The sequence below is a fragment of the Dromiciops gliroides genome, chromosome 3 (assembly GCF_019393635.1).
Source record: "Dromiciops gliroides isolate mDroGli1 chromosome 3, mDroGli1.pri, whole genome shotgun sequence".
NCBI classification, from domain to species: Eukaryota; Metazoa; Chordata; class Mammalia; order Microbiotheria; family Microbiotheriidae; genus Dromiciops; species Dromiciops gliroides.
The window spans coordinates 277,950,820-277,976,258 of NC_057863.1; the positions used below are offsets into that span (position 1 = coordinate 277,950,820).

General features: G+C 39.1%; 2 protein-coding genes across 3 annotated transcripts in view; both read right to left on the reverse strand.

Annotated features, from left to right (window-relative positions):
* Positions 1–9,305, reverse strand: part of USP9X (ubiquitin specific peptidase 9 X-linked) — a 182,732-nt gene extending 173,427 nt beyond the window's left edge. For both annotated transcript variants that reach the window (XM_043991999.1, XM_043991998.1), the window contains exon 1: positions 9,071–9,305. In XM_043991999.1, coding sequence (XP_043847934.1) covers positions 9,071–9,166 — 96 coding nt within the window. In that variant the 5' untranslated portion in view covers positions 9,167–9,305. The remainder of the gene's footprint in view (positions 1–9,070) is intronic.
* Positions 9,194–25,439, reverse strand: part of LOC122747470 (vegetative cell wall protein gp1-like) — a 92,314-nt gene continuing 76,068 nt past the window's right edge. Inside the window, exon 4 of the mRNA XM_043993470.1 lies at positions 9,194–9,324. Coding sequence (XP_043849405.1) covers positions 9,229–9,324 — 96 coding nt within the window. The 3' untranslated portion in view covers positions 9,194–9,228. The remainder of the gene's footprint in view (positions 9,325–25,439) is intronic.

A 25,439-nucleotide genomic window follows, 5' to 3' on the forward strand; every position in this document is an offset into this window, starting at 1 on the left:
CCTCTACTCCTTTCAGTTTCCTTTTATGTGTGCTCTGTCATCTTTCCCCATTAGAATGTAACATGACAGAAAAATATCTGGGTATTTTTGTGAACTACAAACTCAAAGAATCAGCACCATTAAGTGGCAGCCAAAAAAGCTAATGCATACTTTGACTGCATTAAGAGAGGCATAGCTTCATGAAATAAGATGCTAATCCCACTGTAATCTGCTCTAATGAAATTACATCTGCAATACTGTGGTTCTGGGTACCACAGTTTAAGGATGCTGAAAGGCTGGAGAAGAGTTCAGAAAAATAACTAGGATGGTGAAGGGCCTTGGCCATGTCCATAACCAAAATCCGTTTATTATAAGGGTGGAAGAACTGGGCAATTATTGCTTTCAAGTATTTGAATAGCTGTCTTGTGATAGAGATTCAATTTGCCGGTTGTTTAGAACAGAAACAAAAGCAACTGGTTGCAAAAAAGTCAATTTGGACTTGGTGTTATGAAAAACTTCCCAAACAACTGATCTGCCTTAAGAGGTGGCAAGTTTTCCATCTTGAGAGGTATTCTAGCAGAAGTTATATTCACACTTTTCAAGTAATGTTACAGTAAAGATTCCTTTAGGGAATGGGTTGGACTACCTGAGGTCCCTTCCAACCCTGAAATTCTATTATTACGTTATATATGTGTGTGCATGTATGTGTGTGTGTGTATATATGTGTATATGTATATATATAAAAGGGAAAATAAGTAACTATGTCTATCAAGAAAGAATAGAATATGTTATAAAAAGAAAACAAAAAGAAATTACTCAATAAATATTTACTGAGCACCTAACTATATGCCAGGCACTGTGCTATGTGCAAAGAATACAAAAAAAGGCAAAAGACAGTCTCTGCCCTCAAGAAACTCACAATCTCATGGATGAAACAATAAGCAAACAAATCATATTCAGAATAAATAGGAGGGGCAGCTAGATGGCGCAGTGGATAGAGCACTGGCCCTGGAGTCAGGAGTACCTGAGTTCAAATCCGGCCTCAGACACATAACACTTACCAGCTGTGTGACCCTGGGCAGGTCACTTGACCCCAATTGCCTCACTAAAAAAAACCAACCAACCAACCAAACAAACAAACAGAATAAATAGGAAATATTTTACAGAGGGAAGGCATCAAGAGGGATTGGGAAAGACATCCTATAGGATATAGGATAAATAAATAAAATTGTAAAGTAGGGAGAGAGTACCTCTGTATGTGAAGGATTCAAGGCAAATTTCCTGGAGATGGTAGCCCTGAGCCAGGTCTTAATGATGGATAGGATTTATACAAAATAGAAAGGGAAAGGCATACTAGGAAGAGGGAACAGTGAAACCAAAGACAGAAAGCCAGGAAAGCAAAGGATGGTATTCGAAATTATGAGTAATTTACTCTGCTAGCAAGCCTCATGAAAGTGGCAGAAAATAAGATTGTAAACATAGGCAGAACTTAGGAATAGGGTGAAATTTTTTTTGTTTGTTTCAACAAACATTTATTTTATTTTTTCCAGTTACATGTAAGGGTAGTTTTCAACATTCATTTTCATAAGATTTAGAGTTCCAAATTTTTCTCCTTCCCTTTTCCTTCTCCTTCCACAAGACAGCAAACAGGTTATATATGTATGATCCACAGGTGCTCTTTTTATCAGTTCTTTCTATGGGAGTGGATAGTAAGATTCATCATTAGTCCCTTGGGACTGTCTTGGATCATTGTATTGCTGAGTAGTTAAGTCATTCACAATTACTCACTGAACAATACTACTGTCACTATGCACAATGTCCTCCCAGTTCTGCTCACTTCACTATACATCAGTTCATGAGTCTTTCCAGGTTTTTCTGGGATCATCCTGTTTGTCATTTCCTACGGCACAAATACCATTCCACTACAATCATATATAGGGTAAATTTTTAATGTCATACTAAAGAGCTTACACTTTATTTGGTAGACAATGGGAAATAACTGTCAGACATACTTTAGGAAACAAAAGTTAACATAATACCCTGTGGTCTTCCATACAATGGCTGCTTCTCTACATTAGAACAATAGGTGAATTTCAAGTGGTTATATATCAAGAAAGATGATAAGTAAAAATGGAAGACAGGAAGTAAAAAAATAAAACTTTGCAAAAAGACCAAAATAAGATTCTAATCCAGAAAAATAGCAAATATTTTATTTAAGTGGAGAAACAGTATACCTAAAACAGACATATTCTTTCAGTCTTTCAACCTAACTAGGTAAAAAGATCTAAGGTCAGTCTAAAGACTGGACACAGAAGAAGCTGAGATCTAACACAGAATAGAATACAGGCAAGCCAAAAGAAGAAAGAGCAGTAGCCCAATAAACATCCAAACCCTGTCAAAAAAGGTCTGTATTCAACCTGGTAAGCCCAATAAGAAGGTAATAAATGTGTGACTCTACTGTATTTTAAAAGAAATCAAATTTTATTATCTCCTATTTTAATCTAAAATAGCCCTAGATTAGTTCAGTATTTTACATTCTGGACCTATACTAATCAAAGACCAGTGTGTTACTAGCCCATTAAAATGGTGGAAATTCTTTTTTTCTCATAAACTTGATAAACATTTCCCATAAGTCTCTTCTTTAAATAGTCTTTTTATAATTCACCCCAGCCTTTGTCAAATTATTACAAATTCTGAATTAATGCGAAGTCCAAATTACTGAGTTTTTTACATTATATACTTAAGTATTTTTCATCATCACTAGAATAAAGTATCAAAGAGTTATTATCAACCATTAAATTTAATACTTCACAATCACCTTGGATTCAGTAGCGAGTATAAAATAAAATTATGTAATAAATTTTAAGTGCTACTAATACTTTTGCAAGATTGTGCAAAATATGAATGAGAGGAATGGTCCTAAATAGGAATGAAACGGATAAATATTACTATTATAAGGTTAATAAAAAGGATTATTGTACAAATGAACAATAAACCACTTAAAAGACAATATGGAAAGTATTAAATGAAAGTAGAAACCAGATATAATTACAAAAGTGACAATATGTATTCTGAGATATTTTTAGACAAAGATCATAAAATAACATGATTTTTATGATTACAAAATCATAGAAAGGTAAAATCAAGTTCAAAATGTCATGGGGCGCAGAGCACCCCAGAATTTCTCTGGGGTACACCGAGGAATCTTCTCCTTGAGAAACTAAACCAGAGGACAGATAACACCTAGAGAGATAAGCTGAACCAAATCAGACTGAGCTAGCTTTGGATTCTTACCCTTCATTCTGGTCTCCCTTACCCTGGGGAGATAAATTTGGGTGTGGCTGAGGCCTTTGTGTTCTGAAGAGGGATCTGTAGCCACCCCTCACCTCTAGTCACTACCAGTGGGGGATGGTCCTCCACTCCTCACCCAATTCCCCCAGCTACCACCAATGAAGGATGGTCCTCTCTCACTAAAGGAACTTTTCATGGGCAGATGGTCCACCCCCATCAGTCCCCTATAAAAGTACCTTCCAGTCTCCTGTTCCAGGAGATTTGGTACCTCTGAGCCATGTGCTTCATGCCAATCTCCCCATGAAAGTTCAAGGATTTCTTTCATGGTTTCCCTCCCCCCACCCTTCCCTTCCCTTGCTCCTAAATAAACTATCTCCGTATTCTAACTAAATTTTGTGTGCAAGAGAGTGTAATTCTTTAAAGAGGAATTCCCAAGAACCCCATACCCTAACCCCAACCCATACCCCATTTCCCACCATTATAAAACATTTTCATTTTCATTACCTCCAGAGAAGCTGAATGGCTTACAAATATCAAATACAAATGAACGTTTTTTTGTTGTTGTTGTTTTTTTTTTTTGGCGGGGCAATGGTGGGTTAAGTGACCTGCCCAGGGTCACACAGCTAGTAAGTGTCAAGTGTCTGAGGCCGGATTTGAACCCGGGTACTCCTGAATCCAAGGCCGGTGCTTTATCCACTGTGCCACCTAGCTGCCCCATGAAAGTTCTTCTTACTAGACCAGAGTGAATCTAAGAGCAGTCACTAGAGTGATAGCTATTATTACAGGCTGAGTGATTTCAATCAATCAATCAATAAACATTTATTAAGCTCCTACTATATGACAGGTACTGTGCTAAATGCTGGACATACAAAAGAAGTAAAAGACAGTCCTAACCCTGGAGGAGATTATAATATAATGGGGGAGAAAATATGCAAGCAAATCTATACAAAGCAAATTATATACAGCACAAATAGGAAATAATAAAGAGAAAGGCACTCGAAGTAAGAGGGACTGATGAAAGCTTCCTGCAGGAATTGGGACTTAAAGGAAGCCAGGAAACTCACTATTCAGAGCAGAGGAGAAAGAGCACTCCAGGCATGAGAGATAACCATGAAAATACCCAGAGCTGAGAGATGGAGTGTCTTGCTCATGGAACGGCCATAAGGCCAGTGTCACTGGATCAAAGAGTACATGTAAGAAGCTAGATTATAAAAGACTTTGAATATGAACGCCAAACAGAGCAAAGGAAGTCGCTGGACTTTAATGAATAGGAGAGTGATGTGGTTGGACCTGTGTTTTAGGAAAATCATGTTGGTGGCTGAATCAAGAATGGACTGGAGGGGGGAAAATTCTTGAGACCCATCAGCAGGCTACTGCAATAGTCCAGGCATGACCTAATGAGGGCTTGAGCTAAAGTACTGACAGTGTCAGAGGAGAGAAGGTGGCATATTCAAGAGATGTTGAAAAGGTGAAAAGATGCTGGCATGTCTTTTTAACAGCTTGGATATGGGGCATGAGAGATAGTGAGGAATCCAGAATGACTTCTAGGTTGCAAGGGGAGGAGGGTGGTGTTGCCCTGTACGGTAATAGGTAAGGGAGGGGAGAGAAGGGTTTAGGAGGAAAGATAATGAGTTCTATTTTGGGTACACTGAGTTTAAAATGTCTACGGGACATGCAGTGAGAAATGTCTAAATGGTTGATATCCAAGATTGGAAATCAATGAGTTGGGGGCAGGATAGATAGGTAGATCTGAGATTTTTCAGCACATTTATATACCTGGGACCTGATGAGATCACCAAGTAAAGCAGTACAGAGAAAGAACAGAAGAGAATCTAGGACAGAACCCTGGGGGCCACCTATTATTAAGAGTGCATGATATGAAAGAAGACCCAGCAAAGGAGATGGAGGAGTAATCAGGTAAGAGGAAAACCAGGAGAGGATGACGAAGAGTATCAAAGGCTACAGAGAGGTAAAGGAGAATGAGAATTGAGAAAAGCTACTTACTAGATTTGGCAACTAAGAGATCATTAGTAACTTTGTAGAAAAAAAAATTGGTGAAATAATAAGAGGAGAGAAAGAGGCAACTATTATAGAAGGCCTTTTTGAGGAATTTAGCACAGAAGGGCAAAAAAGATATAGGAAAATAGCATGGATGGAAGGAACAAGTGAGACACATAAACATGTTTGTAGGCTGTAAGGAAGGAGCCAGTAGGTAGAAAATAATTGAAAATTAGTTAAAGACTGGAGATGACAGAGGGGACAGTTTGTCAGAGGAGACAGGATGGAATGAGATTACTTGGTCGAGGAGAGGTGGTTACCCTTATAACCACTTCAACATTTGAGACAGGAGTGGAGCAAGCAAAAGGGACCTCAGTGATAAATCAGGAAGAGGCAAGAAGAGAGAGATCAAGGGTGAGTGGCATCAATTTTTTCTATAAAATATGAGGCAAGGTTTCCATCTGAGAGTGGGGCATGAGGGATCCATGAGTGGTGTTAAAGAGGAAGAGGGATGAAAAGGTTTTTAAGAGCCCCTGAGAGCAGCAAAACATTTTTGAAGAGAAACAGGGTGAAAGGAGAGAGAGAACAGAATAAAGGGAGGGGGATGTCAAAGGAATACAGTTAGCAATAGAAACTGTGAAAAAATACTTTGAAGTTTCTCTGAATACAAGTCATTCCCCAACTGATAAATGATCAAAACATATGAACAGTTTTCAGATGGAGTAATCAAAGTTATCTCTAACCAGATGGAAAAAATGTTCTAACTCACTATGGATTGGAGAGATGCAAATCAAAACAATTCTGGGGTACTACCTCATGCCTATTAGATTGGCTAATAGGACAGAAGAGGAAAATGACAAATACTGGAGGGGATGTGGGGGAAATGAGACATTAATGCACTGTTGGTGGACTTCTGAATTGATTCAAACCATTCTATAGAGCAATTTTAACTATGCCTGAAGGGCTATAAAACCACGCATACTTTTTGATCTAGCAATACCACTACTAGGTCTGCATCCAAAAAGAGATAAAAAATAAAAAGGAAAAGGACCTATATGTACAAAGATATTTATAGCAGCTCTTTTCTGGTGGCAAAGAATTGGAAATTGAGGGGATGCCCATCAATTGGGGAATGGCTGAATAAATTGTGGTATTTTATTATGATGAAATACTATTGTGCTGTAAAAAATGATAAGCAGGATGCTCTCAGAAAAACCTGTTAAGATTAACTAGCTGATGCAAAATGAAATGTACTGTGCACAAAGTAACAGCAACACTGTAACATAATCAGCTTGAATGATAGCAATACAATGATCCTAAGAGAATTCTGAAGGACTTATAATGAAAGATGCTATCCATCTACAAAGAACTGATTGGGTCTGAATACAGACTGAAGCATAATTTTTTTTTTACTTTATTTTTCTTTAGTTTTTTTGGTCTATGTTTTCTTTTACAACATGACTAATACGGAAATGTTTTGGAGGACTACACATGTATAACCTATATTGAATTGCTTGCCTTCTCAATGTTGGCGGGGGGGGGGGGGGATTTGGAACTCAAAGTCTTAAAAATGAATGTTAAAAATAGTTTTTACATGTAATTGGGGAAAAAGAAAATACTAAATAAGAAAAAGCTCCATTGAGAGAGTAGGATAGTAAGTTGATAAGACAGGTATGCCAGGATTGCCTAGCAGCAGTAAAGGCCCAATTAAGGTTGTGTAACATAAATTTGTAATGGACCAAGTCAGAATAGTTGCATTATTTTTTCTGTCTTCATTTAGCAGCAAATGTATAGGAGCAAAGTCAAAAAATGGTGGAGGTGATCTAAGGCTGAGGGCTGGGTAGGTGTTATCAATGATAAGCAAAGGGGAATCAAGACAGGAGGACAGTATCATTGTGAATTGGTTCTTCAAGGGGTCAAAATGATGAAGAGGAGAGAATGATCAGTGAAGAGATGTCCTGGGAGGGAAATGAGGGGTCAATGGACTGGAGGTCACAGCTTAGAGGAAGAGTGGAATTTTGTAAGGGAAGGGTTAGGAAAAAAAAAAAGCAACAGATTATGATTGGATAAGAGGATTTTAGAATTCTTCAAGAGAGGTGGTAAAATTGTGGGTGTTGCCAAGAACAAGGATGTGACTATCTTTGTCCATGGCTGAGGTGAGGTGAAGGAATAGCTCATGGGAAATGAGTAGGCTTAGATTCCAAACAGAGGAGTTCATGGTTGATAGGGAGCCGCTGGAGTTTACTTGAGGAGGTAGATAAGATAAGATGTGGTCAAATCTATGTTTCAGAAAAATAATTTTGACATCTGTGGGAAGTATGCATTGAAATGGGGAAATACTAAAGGCAGAGTCAGGTAAGAGATGATGAGTGCCTACAGAGATAACTTTATGAGCAGAGAGAAGGGGGGATGTATGTAGGGAGAGTTTTTGTGGGGATATTATAAAATTTGACAACTGATTAAATATGTGGAGTGAGGGAGAGAAAGATGTAAAGTCCTAGAACATAACAGGCATTTAATAAATGTTTCTTGACTGACTTCTTATATTCTTCACTGCTTTAAATTAACCTGTTCTTGCCTTAAAACGCCCAACATTTCTGGAAATTTCCTTCAGTGCTAGTACTTTCTCCCATACTCTACCCTATTCCTTAAAAAAGGGAAGCAGCATGATCTTTGCTTCCCCATTGTCACTCTGACATTCATACAGTACTGCCATTATTCAATAATAAATCTTACTTGGAAATTCACGTCATAATATCATCCTCTGTAGTTCCATGTGGCTGTCTACCTTCTGGATATTATTCCACCTCATTTGATGATGAAACCACTTCACTTTCAGTATTCCCTTTCAGTCCTATTTTAATATCCATATGGTGTCTCTTCAAATACCCTGAGCTGAGTGTTCAAAGGACAACAGGATTGTAGTGGAAAGAGTTAGAAGGGACCTAATCACCTCAAATCTGCTACCTTCATTTACAGAAGCTTTTGTCCATTTCTGGGCCAGGAGAGTCTGAGTTGCCAAGTGTTTTACATATCTGGTTAGGACCTCCACTTCTCTGCAGCGGTTAAGGACCATGCATGTCAAATATTGCATATAAAAATCAAACGTTTTTGCTATATGGGTTAGTTTCATAGAATTCTGTTTCCTTATTTACTCTTTTTAACAATTCTTGGATATAAGGGATGGCTCAGAGAAGAATACAGTAGGTAATATAAGATCAAAAGATATCAATAAAAATGGGTTTTTTTTTAAATTACCAGGCAGCTATGCAAAGTAATATAGAGAAATATAAGATCATAAATTTGTAACTGGGAATTACCTAATAAATAATAATAATAAATAATAAATAATAAATCACCTAATAAATACCCATACTTTACAAATAAGAAATTGATGTCTAAGTTGGGTTAAATGACTTGCCATAGGTCACATAGGTAGGAAAAAAACAGCTAGGATCCCAACCCAGGTCTTCTGACTTAAATCCAGTGTTCTTTCCGCTGTTTCAATAAAGTATTCCTATCTTTAAAAAAAAAAAGTATTCCTACTCTTTCTGGAAAACAATATGGCTATTCCAAAAACAATTAGCATTTCTAATCACAAGATCCTGAAAGGATCCACAATTATTGAACTACATTCTGAAATAATATTTTCCCTATTCAGATCATACATAATGTATACCTATCATGAGTCCTTAAAATTTAAGATAATAAATATTTTAAAAATATTTTAATGGCTTTAATCTGTCCATCACACTATTTAGTACTTTTTTATATAATGTGTCTAAGATTTTCCACTTCATACCTGATTCTGTTGGAGGGGGGGCTGGGACTGTCCATCAGGAGCCTGGCCCTGGCTGTCATTCCCTCCTACTGGAGAGCCACGGGTCGTGGCTGTCATACTCGACACAGGGCAGATCTTTGCAATTTTGTCTGCTTATGTAGTTGTCGTGAGAGAAGAAATTATAGTCCACTTATAGAAGATGAAGTACCAGCATATGTCAGTCTTAAAAAGCTCCAAATTAAGGACAAACCATCTTGCAGAGACCATTGCATAACCTACAATGAAAAGAAAAGATACATTTATTTCAGATGTACTGAATCAAAGAATAAGATCTTTGATTCTGTATATATGGGCAGTGACAATTTCAATGAAACTTCTGCTAAGGTTCATTAACAGCTATTGATTGATGTTTATCCATATTCAGTCCTAACTGGAGATGGAAGAGAAAAAGAGAGGATCAGAGGGGAAGACTACAACTTAAAGGGGGCAAAGTTCTATCCTTGAAATTAGTGCTATCAAACAAACTGAAAGAGATGCCTATGGACCATGTATTGACATGGAAAACAACAAATTAAGAATATTTGTTGTTTTTTAAAATTTTTATTTTGATAAACATTTCCCAATTACATTTATTCTGGTTTGACATCTTTGCTCTAAGGTTCAATTTACTAAATTCAAAACAAAGGATGCCATCAATTAACATGACAAAAAATGATCTTGTTAGCATGTTCTTAAAGACAGCATCACCTCAGCACTAGACAATGCTGCAGAACACTAATTCTGCTGAAACTAAACCCCAGGAAAGTATGCTGGTATGCTTATGTCTCCATACTCTTGTTCCCATATCTTTCATACCTAAAATGGATTCCTTTCCCACCCTCACTTTCATTTAACTGAAATTTTTCCCTTCAAGGCCCAAAATAGATTTACAAAAATACAATTAAAACCAACTTAAATTTCAACACATTCATGAAAATTATTTTTGGATAACTTAAAAACTATTCCCTCTTTCTCCACCAGATTCTATCTTCTTAGCATTGCTAAGAAGAACTAAGCCAAAGATTTTTATAACAGGCACGCGCGCGCGCACACACACACACACACACACACACACACACACACACACATCAACAATGTATTTACTTGTAGAATCAGGGTCATGTTAGGCCACATATACAAACACACACAAACACATATGTTGCTTGCAGCAGGACAAATGGAATAGTACAGGAAAAAACACCAAAACCTCTATCCTGTATTCAATGATCTAGCTAAGGCATATGAAATTTAGCTTTATATCTCTGAATTAGAAGGAAGTCCATGAAAGTACGAATTTGAGGGGGTTGGGGGGAGAGGTGTAGCTTTTAATTCTGAAATTAACAAGTAGGGTAGAATTTTCTGAAATTTTTCCTTAAAAGTTCAGAATTTGAATTTTCTATCATAGCCATGGTCAGGGCTGGATTCTGGCAACACTGCTCCCCCCAAACAACAACAAGAAACACACCCATCAAGAAACACAATGTCAATATTTCATGATGACAGCTTTGTTAGCCAGGTAGTACAGTAGACAGAAAATGGCTTTGGCATCAGGAAGACCTGAATTCAAATCCAGCTTTAGACACTAGTTGTGTGGCCATGGGTAACTCATTTTTCTCTGCCTCGGTTTCTGCATCTGTAAAGTGAGGATAATAAAAACACCTACCTCCCAGATTCTTGTAAAAATAAGATACTTCAAAATTCTTTGCAATCCTTAAAAAGAATTATACAAATGCCAGTTGTCATCATCATCACTATCCTTATTATTTGTGGTTCCCTTTCTTCATATTGTCAAGAAATAATTCAAAAGGAACATTTAATCAGCACCTAGTATGTACAAAGTATTGTGCTAAATACTACAAGAAAAGCAAATGTAGGAATAGGTCATAATTTATTTATAATGAACCCAACAGGGATATTCAAACTTCCAAAAAAGTTTTCAATTCCTCCAAGCAAGCTGAAAGTCTACATGGGGACGATATAGGTCATTTTTATTTATAGCCCAAAGACTTGAAACAGTCATAAAAATAGCATTATATCAGTTTCAAAAGCATTAATTACAAACACCATTTATCACACCCCCCCCCCAACAGAACAAACAAAAAACCACAGCTGAATCGCCCAGAGCAAAACGCTTAGAAATGAAAACTACTGTAATAGACAGGGCAAAAGAAAAATGATAATGGGATCTTAAAAGCAAGTGCTGCAAAATCAACTTCAATTCAGGAGATGAAAGTAGAGAAGGCAATAAAGCTTTTAAAAGAGTGCACTGAAACAATGTAGCAGCGAAACAACATGGGATGCTGAAAAAATTACTTATAGCATTAATGCTCTATAATTTTGACTTCCTAAAGCAATGCTTAACTTTGTTTATTGCCCTAAATTTTTAACACAAGTGGTATGCCATCAAAGTTTAAAAGTCCATGTGTGCATGTATGTTTATGTATGTATATATACACACATATATCTATGTATTTGAAAAGGATAATAAAATTTATATTTTCCAAAAACAAAAATCACCCCAACAAAAGACCACACAGAGAACCAATTTCAGAGAAGGAAATAGAACTAGCTACGAAGAAATGACTAAAGAAAAAAAATAAGAATACTATGTAACATTCTCAAAAACTGGAAAAAAAAAAAAAAAGAGGGGGCAGCTAGATGGAACAGTGTTAAAGCACTGGTCCTGGATTCAGGAGGATCTGAGTTCAAATTTGACTATGTGACCCTGGGCAAGCCACTTAATCCTCATTGCCCCACAAAAAACCCAAAACAAAACGAAACGAAAAACCTGGAAAAAGAAAGCACTCTACGAAACTCCTTTTGAGACAAACTCCTTAAATCTAAACCAGGGGGAAAAAAAGCAAAGAATTAAGAGACCGCTATCATAAATGAATATTAATGTAAAAAAATAAATAAAATTGTTAAACTGTATCAATTCATCCAAGAAGTCATTTATTCTGACTAAGTTTGATTTATACCATAACAGAAACAATCATATTATAAACATTCAAAATTATGGCATCAATAAATGTACAAAAGTACAACATTCATTTATCCTAAAAATCTCATGAAGTATAGTCACAGAGGGATATTTTAAAAATATTATAAAGTATGTGTGTGTGTGTGTGTATATATATATCAGATTACCTGCCTGGGGGGGGAGGAGAAAAATTTGAAATTGGAAATCTTATAAAAACAAATGTTGAAAACTACCTCTACACGTAACTGCAAAATAATAAAATACTTTTATTCAAAAAACAAAACCAAAAAATATATGAAAAAATATATAAAATATATAAATATAAAAATATAAAAACAAAAGCAAGCCTCACATGCAAAGGAGTTTCATTAGAAGCTTTCCCCAATAAATGAGTAAAGCATGGATGTCCACTCTCCTCAATTTAGTTCTAAAAATACTAGAAGTATCAATTAAGACAGAAATTAAATGCATAAAAATAAAAAAGGAAACAAAACTATGCCTATTTATTGAATGATGATGTACTTGGAAACTCCTAAGAAATAAACAAAAGGCAGCAATTGAGATAATTAATAGCCTCAGCAAAGCTGGAAGCAACAAAATAAGCTCTCAAAAATCAACAGCATTTCTGAGTGTTAAAATCCAAGAGGCAAAATATAAAGGGAAATCCAATTCAAAAACAACTCTAAGATCCACTCCTCAAGTCACCATACTTCTCCATCTTCTATTTAGGTACCATTGTACCTCACTACTGAGTAATGAACTTAAACACCTTTCTATCACCTTCATGATCAAATATAAAAAACCCTGTCTTTTAAACTCTTTATAACCTGGCTCCTTCCAACCTTTCCAGGTCTTTTTATACTGTACTCTTCTGACTCCTGTGACATTGAACTTTTTGCTATTTCTTCCACAAGATATCTCCTGGCTCCAGGAATTTTCACTGGCATTCTCCTATGCTTGAACATTCTCCTTTCCTCTGCCTCCTGGAATTTTTAAAGTCTCAGCTAAATCCTACCATTTGAAAGAAGGCTGTCTTAGTCCCCCCTCAATGCTAGACTCCCTTTCCTCTAAGATTACTCCCAATTTATCCAGTGTATATCTTGTACATACATAGTTGTACTATGAGCTCCTTGAGAGCAGGGATTGTATTGTCTTTCTTCCTATCCTCAGCTCTCAGCATAGCACCTGGAACACAGTAAATGCTTAATAAATATTTGTTGACAACTATGGGTAAAGGAAGATTTAAGAAAAGAAGTGATAGTTATTACCAAAGATAAAATAGTCAGTCAATCATATTTACTAAGCACCTGTGTGCCAGGCACTGTGCTAATAAGGAGGATATAAAAAGTCCTCGTCCTCAAAGAGCTCACTATTTAAGAGACAACAAATATATACAAACAAAATGTATAATACAGAATAAATATGAAGTAATTAAAGAAAAGGCAGCTCTAGAATGAAGAGGAGCTGGAGAAGGGAGGATTTTAGCAAGGAAATCAGTAGACAGAGGTGAAGAGCAACAGCAACAGAAACAAAAGAGACAGTCAGTGAAAATTCCCAGAGCTGAGAAATGTAGTATTTTGTTTGAGGAGGGGCAAAGAGGCCAGTATCACAGTGACTAGGAATAAAGTGAAAAACAAAACACTGAAAAGGTTGAGAGGGCAGCCGAACAAAGGATTCTGTAAGTTGATCCTGGAGGAGATAAGGATGTCACCTGGTCAGACAGGCACTTTAGAAAAATCTCTTGGTGGTTGAATAGAAGATGGACTGCTGTGGGAAGAGACTTGTGGCGGCAGGCAGACCCACCAGCAGGCTACTTCAACAGGCCAGGTATGAGGAGATGAGGGCCAACATCAGGGTGGCGGCAGTGTTAGAGGAGAGAAGGGGGTATATTATAGAGATGAGGCAAAGGTAAAATTGACAGGTCTCTGCATGAGATTGGATATGGTGTGCAGGGGGGGAAGGGAGGAAAGGGTGAGAGATAGTGAAGAGTCAAGGGTGATATCTAGGCTGTGGGCCTGAAAGGATGGTAATGTCCTTCACAGTATATGGAAGTTTGGGGGGTAATAGGGGGAGGGGAGGAAGCTTTAAGGGAAAATATTATGAATTCAGTAAATAATTTTGATTACATGAAATTGAAAAACTTTTGAATAAAAACTTTCAGATAAGAAAAGATGCTATTAACTGAGGGAAAATATTTATATCAAATAGATCCAATAAGATTCTGGGATAAGATACATAGATAACTAATAAAAAATATATAAGAACAAAAAAGTCATTCACCTAATAGTTTTATGGTCAAGGATCACAAATTAATAAGAACTATATTATAAAATGCACCAAATCATTAATAAGTGTAATGCAAATAAAAATCAGTCTGAAGTTTTATCTCACACTGGCAAAGATGACAAAAGACGTTTGTTGGAAGAGCAGTGAAAAGATGGGCATTATTAATTCACTTCTGGAGAAATAGTGAATTGGTCCAACTATCCTAGAAAGCAATTAGGAATTCTGAAAAGAAAATTATTAAAAAGCCGTATCATTTGATTCAGAAATCCTACAGCTAGGCTTATTCCCCAAAGAGGTCAATGATAAAAAGGGCTCTGAATACAATGAAATATGTCTATTTTGGGGGGCAGAAATGATCTGGAAACAAAGTGGGTGATCACCATTTGCGGACAGCTAACCAAGTTATAGTACAAGAATATGATGAAGTAATTACTGTTAACAGTATTCAGTGCCAGGTCCTGTGCTAAGTACTAGGGATCATCAAAAAAGGTAAAAACACAGTTCTTGCCCTTCAAGGAGCTCATGGAAGGAATTTTACAAGATATATAAAAGGAAGGTAATCCAGAAGGAAAGTACAATCAGTTGAAGAGACCAAGAAAGGCCTCTTATAAAAGGTGGGATTTGAGCTGGGTTTTGGCAGAAGCCAAGGAAGGCAGGAGGCAAAGGTAATAATGATAAAAATAATAATAGGGGCAGCTAGGTGGCACAGTGGATAAAGCACTGGCCCTGGATTCAGGAGTACCTGAGTTCAAATCCAGCCTCAGACAGTTGACACTTACTAGCTGTGTGACCCTGGGCAAGTCACTTAACCCTCATTGCCCATAAGGAAAGAAGGAAGGAAAGTCTGGCATGACCTATTAATTTTGGGGGTAGCTAGGTGGTGCAGTGGATAGAGTACCAGCCCTGGAGTCAGGAGGACCTGAGTTCAAATCTGACCTCACCTAAAAAAAAAAATCCAGCCTCAGACACTTGACAATTACTAGCTGTGTGACCCTGGGTAAGTCACTTAACACATGTAATAATAAAGCAAGTGTTTACATAGCACTTTAACATTTGCAAAGCATGTTATAAATATTTTATTTTACCCTTTGAACAAACCTGGGAGGTAAGTGCTATTATTACCCTCATTTTACAGATGAGAAAACTGAGCCAGACAGTTTAAGTGACTTGCCTAGAATCCCACAGCTAGTGTGTAGTGAGCTCAGGTCCTTCCAGACACCAAGTCCAGTACTCTTATCCACTGTGCTACCTAGATGCCTAAAGTAAGAATGGAGAACATTCCAGACAGTGTAGAAGAACAGAGCAGAGAGTCATATACAAAGATGATCAAGTATTACATTGTAGATGTATCCTGAAATTCATGGAGGGGAATAAAATTTAAGAACACTGGAGAGGTAAGAATGTGCTACATTGTAAAAGGATTTTAAAAGATCAACAAGGAACTCTATTACAAAGCAAGATGGTATAGAAAGACTAGAAGACCTAGGACAGAGCCTTAGGGAGACACCCAAGGTTAATGGGTGTGAACAGAAGATCCACTAAAGGAGACTGAGAAAGAGTTGCCAGACACATAGGAGAACCAAATGAATTTTAGCACTTGTCAAGAAAACACAAAGAAAAAATATCCAGAAAAAGAGAATGATGGAGGCAGAGGTCAATAAGAATGAAGACAAGAAGATACCATGAGATTTGGAAATTGAGATAAATAGTAACTTTGGAGAGGGTATTTCAGTTGACTATTGAGATTGGAAGCCAGACTATAAGGAGTTTCTTTAGCTGAGAAGGAGAGGAAAGATATAGCGTGAGAGCTAGTTGAGATGATCAAAAGAAACAAGGGTTTGGTTTTGTGGTTTTTTTTTTTTAAGAGGGGAAAAGATAGTGTCACTGCAGGTAACAAATACAGTGAGAAATTAAAGATTAGTAAGAGAGTGGGTATAATAGAGGAGGCAGTCTGCTGGAGAAGCTCAGATGGAAAGGGATCAAAGGTACATCACAAGGGATTTGCTTTCAAAAGAAGAGTCTCTTCTTCATATGACATGGGGTGAAGGAGATAGCTGCAGGGAAAGACAGCTGAATGGTGTGAGATGAGGAACGGGGCAAATAGCCTCAAATTTTCAGTGAAGTGTGAGAAATGGGTAATTGTCTCCTCTCAATGTGGATATAACAGTCAGTCATACTCCCCCTGACCTGTTTGTAGGACAAAGGTCTCAGATCCCCTCCTCCCCCCTCAGGCTAGCAAGGTCACATGGGTCAAGAAGCCCTGGTCTCAATAAGGTCCCCTCCAGAGTTGTGTCCATATAAGGAAGTATAAGGTCCACTCCTGAGTTATGCCCATACAAGGAAGAAGGGTGGGATAGTTTTTGCGCATAGATTGTAACCCCACTAGTGATGAAAAAGGGGAGGGTCCATGTGTGTTAGGGACTAAGGTATAAAACAGGGCCTGCAAGCCCCCTTTCTGGGCACCCACTAGCTGCACACTAGGGTGCCTCCTTCTCATGAGAAGAAAATAAAGCCTTTGTCACTTCACTGCTGAGTTCCTGAGAATTAGTGAGAAGAGGATGGATTTTTCCCTCACAACCGGAGGTTCCACCAAGACGTAAGGAGCTGGGGGGACCCTCCCTCCATGTTCCAGCACTCCCAGCACTCTTCACCAGCAATGGTCAGAGCCCGGAGGGGTGGTCACCCCCCCCACACTCCTGAGTCCGAGGAACTCAGCAGAGACGTCACAAACACAGGGTGAAGCATGCTCACCAAGGGGGTAAGAATTTATCAAAACAGGGACTACCTTGGGGAGGAAGGAAAAGCCAGCGCTCTGGTTTGTTAGGCTCATGGTAGGGAGTCACTTGCTATACGTCTTTTGCAGGGGTATTGGGTGAATTCATGAATGAAAGTTTACCTCCCAGGATTGTGAGGATAGAGCAAAATGTTATCGGGGTTTAGTATAATGTTTTGTTTGGGGGGAAAGCCAGGAGAGAGGTTCCTGAATTTCATCTCATGAGAAGAGAGCATGGTGCACAGGCATGGCTTGGTCTAGTGGGGTCATCATCTGACAGAAGGGGTGTCTTGTTGGGGGAGGGCCATCCCCCACTGGTGGTAGTTGAGGGAATTTGGGTGAGGGTCAGCTCCAGAGCCCTCAGGTATTCTCTCCCCCTCACACCACAGGGATGGCAGCCACACCTAATCTTGTCTTCCCTGGGGGTGGAGGAGACTTGGAGTGAAGGGTGGTGGTCCTGGAGAGACTCAGTGTCTGTCCTTTGGTTTGGTTTTGTGGGGAGGGGGTTCTTTTAATTTGCCCCAGGGAACTTCTTGGGTAAACTAGGCCCATTAGAAAAACAAAAGGGTTTGCTTGGGAAAGGTGGGGAGGCCTATGGGTCCTTCAAGAGTCTGGGATTAACAAAGATCGGTTAAACTCCAGGCAATTCATTTGCTTGCAAAAGGGGAGTGTGAATTCAATGCCTTTTCTTAGAAAAGAAGTTAAAAAAAAAAAAGTTTAAGAATTCCACTTTAAAATCCTAAGAAGGGGGCAGCTAGGTGGTGCAGTGGATAGAGCACTGGCCCAGGAGTCAGGAGTACCTGAGTTCAAATCCAGCCTCAGACACTTAACACTTACTAGCTGTGTGACCCTGGGCAAGTCACTTAACCCCAATTGCCTCACTAAAAAAAAAAAAAAATCCTAAGAAAACGTATTCCTTGTTTTAATTGGTAAACTGTTGACAGATGGGAATTTTGGTAATATTTAGCAGTTGTTGCATGCTATTGTAAATTAATACTGTTTGAGTTTATTGATTAACTGAAAGCTTTCACTGCAGCTTTTAGATATTCATTCTTTTACATTAATTGTCTTTATTCTGAGTTATCAGATCTGAAAAAACAAGGTGCTAACTATCCACTGGGAGAGAGGACTCGGTTTCCCCTGCACTGTATTCCATGAGGCTTGGCACCTTCTGTTCTTTTATGGTAACCCCCAAGATCATCCCAGATGGCATGATAAACACAATGTTGAATTTGGCCATGGCATCTGGTACCAATGGTATTAGATTCTTTATGAAACAAAGATGAAAATTCTATTCTTAATTGTTTTATATTAAATTAGAAGGGTATAGGAGTATAACTTTATGGACTCCTTTGCAGGTGGCTTGGGGAAGTTTTTAACAGTTTGTTAAAGAGAAGAGAAGTAGAGGAGGGTGACTCATAGAATGTTTTGTTATGTTAAGTAATTTGTTAGATAAAGCTTTGAACAGCATGGGGCATTCTTGGCATCTCTCACTGGAACTGCTTTTCACTCCTGATGCAGGATTCTAGGGTTCCTGGATTCTCTTTCTTGGTTTGGGGTGTGCCAAGGTACCAAGCGGTTAGAGTCAGTAGGTACCAGGTGTGTCAAGGTGCCAGGCGGTTAAAGTCCGTAGGTGCCAGGTGTGCCAACCAGGCCAAGCAGTGTGCCAGGCGATCAGAGTCCGTAAGCACCAGGTGGGCCAAGCAATGTGCCAGGAGATGGCGAGCAGTGTGCCAGGTGGGGGTGGTCCCCAAGAATTCAAAGGGTTCATTAAAGATGAGGAATGCCACCTCTAGTGATACAGAAAAGGAAGGAAGTATAACTCCCTAAAATTCCCAAAGATAGCCCTTTGGGAGACAAATTAGAAATCGGGGATAAGCTTGAGAAGTATAGAGAAAAATGCAAGAAGAGAATGATAAAATATTGTTGCCTAATATGGGCTGGGGTTCCCCTCAAGGGAAGTTCAGTCCTTTTGCCTAAATTTGGGTCTAATGAAAATCGGGTATGCCAAGCCTTAAATGTATATGTGATCCTTACTTGGGAAGGGAAACAGAGTTCCCAGAAATAGAAATGAAAAGCATGTTTCTCAGATATTTCTGGCCTCTCTGCCTCTGTTTCTTTACTCTGACAGAAGGGACTTCTGGCCCAGACTCCTCGAGTTTCCAGCTCACCAATTTAAGCCTGGAGACTGGGTATTGATAAGAGCCTGGAAGAGCAACAAGTTGGAACCTGATTGGTGTTACTTTTCACTGACATTGCAGTGAGGATTGAGGAGCAAAACTGGACTTGCTACTCTCAAGTAAAAGAGGCACCTTTTCCAGAAGAAAAACCAGAACCAAAACATGAGCAGTGGACTGTGAATAAGGAATATGACCGACGGAGGGTGAAGTTTAAAAAGACTTTAATGTGCAATATACCAAGCCTGGTACAAAAAAGGGGGAAGGGAGGTAACATTTGGGGGTAGTGGGAGCTGCTCAGGCAAACAAGTAGTGGAGGAGCAAAAAGGATTTTTTTATATGGGCATCTGAAGGAGGAACTGATCCTGTAGGAAGAATAGGAATATCCTTTGAAAATCTCATGGATCCTACATCCCCCTATCCTTTTAAGACTCCAGAAATAAAATAACCTCTCCAAGTCCAGAAGGGAAATTAGGAAACCCAATAGGCCAGTGAAGTTAAGGATGTAAGACAGACAGTGGAGACAGAGACTGGTTTTGGAGATTCAAATGCTCGGATGGAATGGGTCAGTGCTTTGGGAAGACCAGCTGCCCATACTCTTTAGTCCACATTTTAGCCTGGAGGGGTTCTGGTGTCTCTTTCAATTATACCAGAATGGCTTGGCAAATGGTGAGAGTTGCAGGGATTTGGAGCTACTCTTCCCTGTAATAAAAAGGACAGTAGAAAAGATCATACCCACTTAGGAAACCATCCCGTCTGTCTCTCCAGATTGGTGAGAGGTTTTCTGGTCTTGGGTAATGAGTTGTGTCCAAACATGGGAAGTAACAGAGAACAACTCTGTAGATTTTTCATCCCTGATCCTCCCCCGAGCCAACCTATGGTGGTATTGTGGTGGAAAAGAACAACCTTATCCCCCTAACTGGGCTGGGACTTACGGGCTGGTGCAGCTGGCCACCCCCTTTACCATGGCATCTGAGCATTTCTCCAAATCTGAGTCTAAATCAAGAAAGAAACACAGACCAGAGGGGCAAAAAGAGTCATCTGATGCTCTAATCTGCCTAGATAGCATAGAATTCACAGATTTAGACCAAAGGCAGAGGAGATATTCAATAAATGGAATGAGAGGAGCCAAATAGTCAAAAATAAAGAGGAGGGATTATGAGAAATGGGTAATTGTCTCCTCTCAATGTGGATATAACAGTCAGTCATACTCCCCCTGACCTGTTTGTAGGACAAAGGTCTCAGATCCCCTCCTCCCCCCTCAGGCTAGCAAGGTCACATGGGTCAAGAAGCCCTGGTCTCAATAAGGTTCCCGCCAAATCATACCAATAAAGTGGCATATGCCAAAGCCATATTTCGAGTCAGTAAAAATGGTGGCACTCTTATCTTTAGCTATATTACAGGCCTGTGTAAGAGCCACAAGTTCAGCAGCCTGTGCACTAAAATGGGAAGGCAGAGAAGCTGCCCAGAGGGTGTCATAATCAGAAACTACAGCAGCTCCAGTAAAACGGGTTCCCTCTCTCATAAATGAGGAACCATCTGTATAGAGGACAAGATCAGGATTTTCTAAAGGTGTATCAAAAAGATCATCACGGGGTTTTTCAGCCATATCAACTAAAGAAGCACAGTCATGCAACGGTTCCCCCGAGAATGGTAAGTTAGGGAGTAGTGTTGCTGGATTAAGAACTGTGCAGCGTTTTAAAGTGATATTCTCATTACCTAACAGGGTTATTTCATACTTAGCCAGCCTTTGATCTGAAAAGGCTTGTGTCCTGTGACGTAGTAAGAGAGCCTCCACTTCGTGAGGGCATTGCACAGTTAGAGGGTTACCTAGGACCAAATCAGAGGCTTTTATTATCTATGTTCCATTCCTCCCCAAGACACCATCATTCCTGTGTCCTCTTCTGAGGGGGGTCTTGGTTACCATTATTCTGGTACTGCCTTTCTGTATTCCTCCAAAAAGATCTATTTCTATTTTGATTTCGCCTGTAATTAGAATTAGAATTTCTTCTCCAAGTCCTACATTCTCTCAATTCATGCCCCTCCTTACGACAGTAACAACACACCTTAGTGTCCTTGTTCCGGTGTCCACATGGCTGACTAGGAATCGCTGGTGCCAGAATGCTCTGTTTAGGGTGATCTGGATCTTCCTCACGCGAGTCAAAGACATAATTTGCAAGTTCCTTAATTCTATCTACTGAGAGATTTCTCCAGTCTGGACATTGTTTCAGAAAGTATCTGCGTATTTCTGGCAGTGAATTATAAACAAATGTGTTGAGAATGATACAGGAATCTCTTAAATCTACTGGATCCAATCTGGTGTACTGTCTAGCGGCCTCACAAAGTCTATCATAAAATCTGTTTGGTCTTTCATTAGCCTCCTGAGGTAGGCTTAAAAATTTCTGCCAGTTTTCCGGTTTTCTAGAGCAAGATTCCATTCCCTTCAGAAGTGTTTCTCTAGCATCTTTTAATCTTTGGAAATCCCTATCATCATTATAATTCCACTCTGGATCCTTTAGAGGCCATTCCACATCGGCCTTACCTTTCGCAACAAGGGCATTTCCTGCTGAGATAATATCTGTAATCTCAGTTGGGGACAGTAAAGTTTCCAAAAGGCAAGTAACATCAGCCCAACTGGGTTGATATGCATTAAATATAGTCCTTAACTGTGAAATTACAGTGTTTGGATTTTTCTCAAAACTAGGGATGATTGATTTCCATGCGCTCAAGTCACTTGGTCTAAAGGGGCTATATTTTCTGACTTGAATTGGCACTCCCTTCTTACTATGTTCTATAGCTTCCTGCAGAGGGAGTAGTTTCTGCTGATCTGATTCTGAACTTGGATCATCTCTAGTAGAAACAGCCATTTTGAGGTCTCTCTCCATATGTGAGAGTTTCCCCCACATCATAACAATGATAATAACAAAAACAATGATAATAACAAAAACAAAAAAAAAACAACAAAAAAAAATAAAATCCTTAGTCGTATGAACTATGGATGTGGTATTAAAAGGTATTTCAATTGCAGGCATAAAATTTCTACTTATATTAAACGTATTTTCCCAAAGATTCTCACGTATACTATTATACAAAAAGTTTTTGCTGCCTGAATGAGGAAAAAACCAATAATGTTATGAAGGACCATTGAATAAACTATTCCTCTAAGTCGGGATGTTATGCTGTCCCAATACATTCCGATGAGAAAAATCAAAGGGATGGTAGAATATTCGAGCATCTTGCCCTTTAAACTGGGCTGGCTTTTCTGTTTAAAGCAAGACTTTTAGAGGCTTAAAGTCTTTAAGGGAGATTAGACAAAGGGAAAGTCCGCGGGGGGGGGGGGGGGGGGGGGGGTGGTATTTGGAAAATCCACCGAATTAGCCGGCTTATGGCCAAACTAGGGAGGGTGGGAGGGTCCTTAAGGTCCCTTCGGGGTCGCCAAACTGTGAGATTTAAAATTGGATATTAGATCATAAATCTCCCCTACTTAACCCTTCCCTTAATTCATCTCCCAGACTAGTAAATGGAAGAAGCTTCTGGTTTTCTAGATAGAGCCTTTATTGTATATAAGGTGTTGTTGATTAGAAGGATAGGAAAACAGAAATACAGTACAAATCGTCTTAAATCTAGGCTGTCTATATTCCTTATAAAAACTCACCAAACCGATTTAGGCCACCTTTGGAGTGAGTCAGACCGTCTGTGCCGCGCCGCCCGGAGTCCCGCCAAGCCGGCAAAAAAGGCTACTCCCGTTCTCTCCACCCCGGAAGTCAAAAAAACCCGGCAGGCAGTCTGACATGCGCAGCAGGCGCACTGTACCTGGCAGGCAGTCTGACATGCGCAGCAGGCGGACTGTACCCGGCAGGCAGACTGTTCATCTCCTCCCCAAAAGGGTGGTCCTTGAAAAACTGGTGTCTTTCACTTATCCTAACCGACTGTTAAAAACTTTCATATTTTACCACAACTCCTAAGTTATGCCCATACAAGGAAGAAGGGTGGGAATACTGAGTTCCGATTAGCTAGTTTTTGCGCATAGATTGTAACCCCACTAGTGATGAAAAAGGGGAGGGTCCATGTGTGTTAGGGACTAAGGTATAAAACAGGGCCTGCAAGCCCCCTTTCTGGGCACCCACTGTCACTTCCCTGCTGAGTTCCTGAGAATTATTGAGAAGAGGATGGATTTTTCCCTTACAGAAGTATGAGGCTAACTGAAAGGTTGTGTATACCACAGCAGGCTTGAGAAGGAATAAAATGGTTTGGAATAGTTGCTGTGGTGAGATAATTAATTCACTGGGGAAGGGAAAAAGGATGGCCTTGCTGTGGTGAGGGTTCAGTTGAGATAATATAAAATGTTTTTAGTATACCTAGTCAGCAGAGTTTCAAAATTTTCTCCAACACCCTTCACCAACATGTGAATAAGAGAAAAGGCATCAAATAGTAAGAGTTAATTCCAGGCTTGGATTTGTAAGATGTTGGTGATAAGACTTGGGTCAAAAGGACAGTATAGAGCTGGACTGCTTCACCAAGGGGGGTAGGAAAAGATAGCTATCCAGTTTAGGGGTAGTGACATGGTCAAGAACTGAGGGCACTGGAGGTAACAATGAGGAGAAAGAGTTAGGTGTTTGAAGAAAGAGGAAATGATAGAATGATAAAAGATGGCTGGATAAAGGAATTTCAGAATTTATGAACATAGAATTTAAGTGCTTATAGGTCATGGCAAGATCAATAGTATGACATTTCTGTAGGTGGAATGATAGAGCATGTCAGGAGAGGCAGAGTTACAATAGCAGGGTTAGAGGAAGCATTTAAGCTTAGCTTGTCCCCAAAACATTACCTCAATTAAAATCTAGAGAATGCACCAAAATGAATAATGATAGGAAAAAAGAGGTCCTAGGAAATTTCTGATGAATGGGGCTAGAAAGGAATATACCTTTTTCTCAGCAGGACATGGCACATACTCAAAAACTGACCATGTATTAGGGCACAAAAACCTCAGTAAAATGTAGAAAGGCAGAAATTGTAAATGCATCCTTCTCAGATCACAATAAAAATTACATGTAATAAATGAAATTCCTTAGCAAGTTTTAGGTGTAGGAACAGGTGACATCTAGGAGCTTGGTTACCCATTATCAAGTTCTGGGTCATGTATCCAAGGTAAAGAAGAGAAGTTGTGGGCATTGGCCTTTTCAGTACACCGAGCTAGAAACAAGTTCCAGGAAGCAAACAGTAGCTGTGTGGATCTGATCCCAGGAGCACAGTCAAGCATTACAGACCAAAGGAGAGCCAGCAGTTCAGTAGCTCTAAATCTGCAAAGCCTCATACAGGGCCAAGAATGCTTAAGTCCAGCAGAAACCAGTTTTTCGAAACAAGCCAAAACATCTATACCTGGATTAGAAATTAGAACTCAAGACAGGGACCTCAGGGAATAGACCTCCTCCTGCCTTGGATCACACCATTTTGAAAGCAGAAAGCTTCAGGGAGCCAACAAGAGCTGTGAGAACAGCACAAGGACATACAAGGAAAGAAGTTCAAACCTGGCACATCTCCCCAGAGATGTACACAGACCAGAACTAACAAAAAGTTCAAAGTAAAGAAGTAGTCTAGAAGAATAAAACAAAGAACCTGAAAATAAAGTTATTATGATGACAGAGAATTTCAACACACACAGAGAAAAAAAAAGAGAATGGCTTGAAAAATCTATAAGCAAAGCCTCAAAGAAAAATGCTGCTTAGACACAAGCCCAACAAGTATTTCTAGAAGGGTACAAGAGTTAAAAGAGCTTTTAAAAAGGTTTTAAAAACCAAATGAGAGCAAAGAATGGAGAAAACGGCAAGACCTTGAAAAGAAAATATGAAATGAGAGTTAATGGCTTAGAAAAGGGAGGTACAAGCACTGGCCCTGGATTCAGGAGGACCTGAGCTCAAATTCAGCCTCAGACACTTGACATTTAGTAGCTGTGTGACCTTGGGCAAGTCACTTAACCCTCAATGCCCCATCGAAAGGAAGAAGGAAGGAAGGAAGAGGTACAAATCTTTACTAAAAAAAAAAAAAATACTTGAAAATTAGAATTGGCTCAAAGTATATAACCAAGCAGTTTTCAGATGAAGAAATCAAAGTTATCTATAATCATATGAAAAAGTG